We start from the raw sequence: 1,790 nt of genomic DNA on the forward strand, positions 1-1,790 counted from the left end.
ATATTTTGCTCCTGATTGAACTTTGCCATTGATTGATAAAAGTCATCGCTGACAAACGATTCAAGTGGTTTATTCGCATCAAGATGGCTGTTGTCGAGGCTTTGCCCATTATCTTCCTAATACTCTTCTCACGCGTAGCGGCTTCCGGCCTGGAGGCGTCCAACGACCGGCCAATCATCGGAGTGCTATCACAAGAGACTTACATCGTCCGTTCGTACTTTCCCAATGAAACATACGACAGTTTCATCGCCGCCTCCTATGTGAAGTTTCTGGAAGCGGCCGGAGCCCGAGTGCTGCCCGTTTGGTAAGTCGTCAATCAACACCTTTGGCTCGGGCAAAAGTCCTTAGACTTTTGCTTACCAGGATCGGGCAGGATGAGGACTATTATCGGCGAGTGGTGAACCGGACCAATGGGTGAGACTGAGACCAATGAGACCAATGAGACCAATTCTCCTTAATAGACCGTTAATAACTTATTTTGGGGGGGTTTTCTCTGCAGCCTACTGTTTCCCGGGGGCGGCACTTGGTTTAACGAAAGTGGCGGGTATGGAGAGGCAGCCACTCGACTCTATCAGGTGGCTCTGGAATACAACGACAAGGGGGTACCTACTGAAATCAAGGCCCTTTTGACTTGAACCCTTATTGTTCTGTTGTAGATCTATTATCCGATTTGGGGCACTTGTCTGGGCATGCAAGCCCTGATGTTTGCGGCCTTAAAGGGGGTTAAGGACATTCGGGTTGACTGTGACTTGAGGAACGTGGCCTTGCCGTTGGAGTTTGCCGAAGGCAAGTGATGGTTGGTGTTTGGAAAGTTTTCTACTCTGGCTCATTTTCAGACTCCGACAAGAGTAGGCTGTTCAGTGGCGCCCCAGTGGAGATAATCGAAATTTTAAGCGAAAAAAACGCCACCTACAACCTGCATAGGTACTGTCTTACCAGGGCCGTGCTCGATGAAAACAATCTGCTGGACTCCTGGCGAATTATTTCCACCAATAAGGACGCCAATGGCTTGGAGTTTATCAGCGCCATCGAGCATCGAAGCTACCCGATCTACGGTAGCAGCTAACTAAGACCGAATGGTGGCATGTGGATAATTATGGGCTTTCAGGCGTTCAGTTCCACCCGGAGAAGAATCAGTTCGAGTTCAATAAGGGCAAAGGGTTCCCGCACTCCTCGGACAGCATCAAAGTGGCTCAGTATTTCGCGAATTTTTTCGTGAATGAGACCCGGAGGAACCACAATGGGTTTAGCAACGATACGGCCGAAGCGGAGGCGCTGATCTACCAGTTTTGCCCCCGATATACGGGGCTAACAAACGGCTACTACGAGCAGTTGTATGTTTTTGTTAAGGAGGATTTTGACAAAAATTCACTCATTTAGACTGAGTACTGTTTATATGGAAATATAATTTTGGTTTCAACCAGAGTATTCTTGGGAAAGGGATCGGGATGGGAAAGGGATCGACCATCGATGAGCCCAGTATAAATATTACTATTAATCTATTGACTAAACGAAATGAGACCATGATAAAATGAATGCGGTGTACGCACTAAAGTACAGAACGACCAGCTAGAAACATTAAACTTCATAAAAAATATAAAATTAAAAAAATAGGTTTAAACAAATTTTTCTCGGAGAAATGTTGAAATAGTTATAAAATGTTCATTCAAAGTATTCACTGTCGATGGCGTATTAGACGTTTAAGGAGAATGCGATGCCCGATCTATCTGCAATTTTGTACAAAAAAGTCATCGGCTATGCTCTATCGGCCTAAATTATTTTAAGCGATG

The 1,790-nt window shown here is 45.5% G+C and overlaps 1 protein-coding gene across 1 annotated transcript in view; it reads left to right on the top strand.

Annotated features, from left to right (window-relative positions):
• LOC109537699 (gamma-glutamyl hydrolase) overlaps nt 1-1,420 on the top strand; it is a 6,113-nt gene extending 4,693 nt beyond the window's left edge. Inside the window, exons 3-8 of the mRNA XM_019904552.2 lie at nt 139-304; nt 364-414; nt 500-602; nt 657-786; nt 837-1,055; nt 1,109-1,420. Coding sequence (XP_019760111.1) covers nt 139-304; nt 364-414; nt 500-602; nt 657-786; nt 837-1,055; nt 1,109-1,380 — 941 coding nt within the window. The 3' untranslated portion in view covers nt 1,381-1,420. The remainder of the gene's footprint in view (nt 1-138; nt 305-363; nt 415-499; nt 603-656; nt 787-836; nt 1,056-1,108) is intronic.
• Nucleotides 1,421-1,790: the final 370 nt, after the last annotated feature.

This window comes from Dendroctonus ponderosae, unplaced genomic scaffold (assembly GCF_020466585.1).
Source record: "Dendroctonus ponderosae isolate FM_Combo_2020 unplaced genomic scaffold, Dpon_F_20191213v2 Dpon_F_20191213_9, whole genome shotgun sequence".
In the NCBI taxonomy this organism is placed as follows: Eukaryota; Metazoa; Arthropoda; class Insecta; order Coleoptera; family Curculionidae; genus Dendroctonus; species Dendroctonus ponderosae.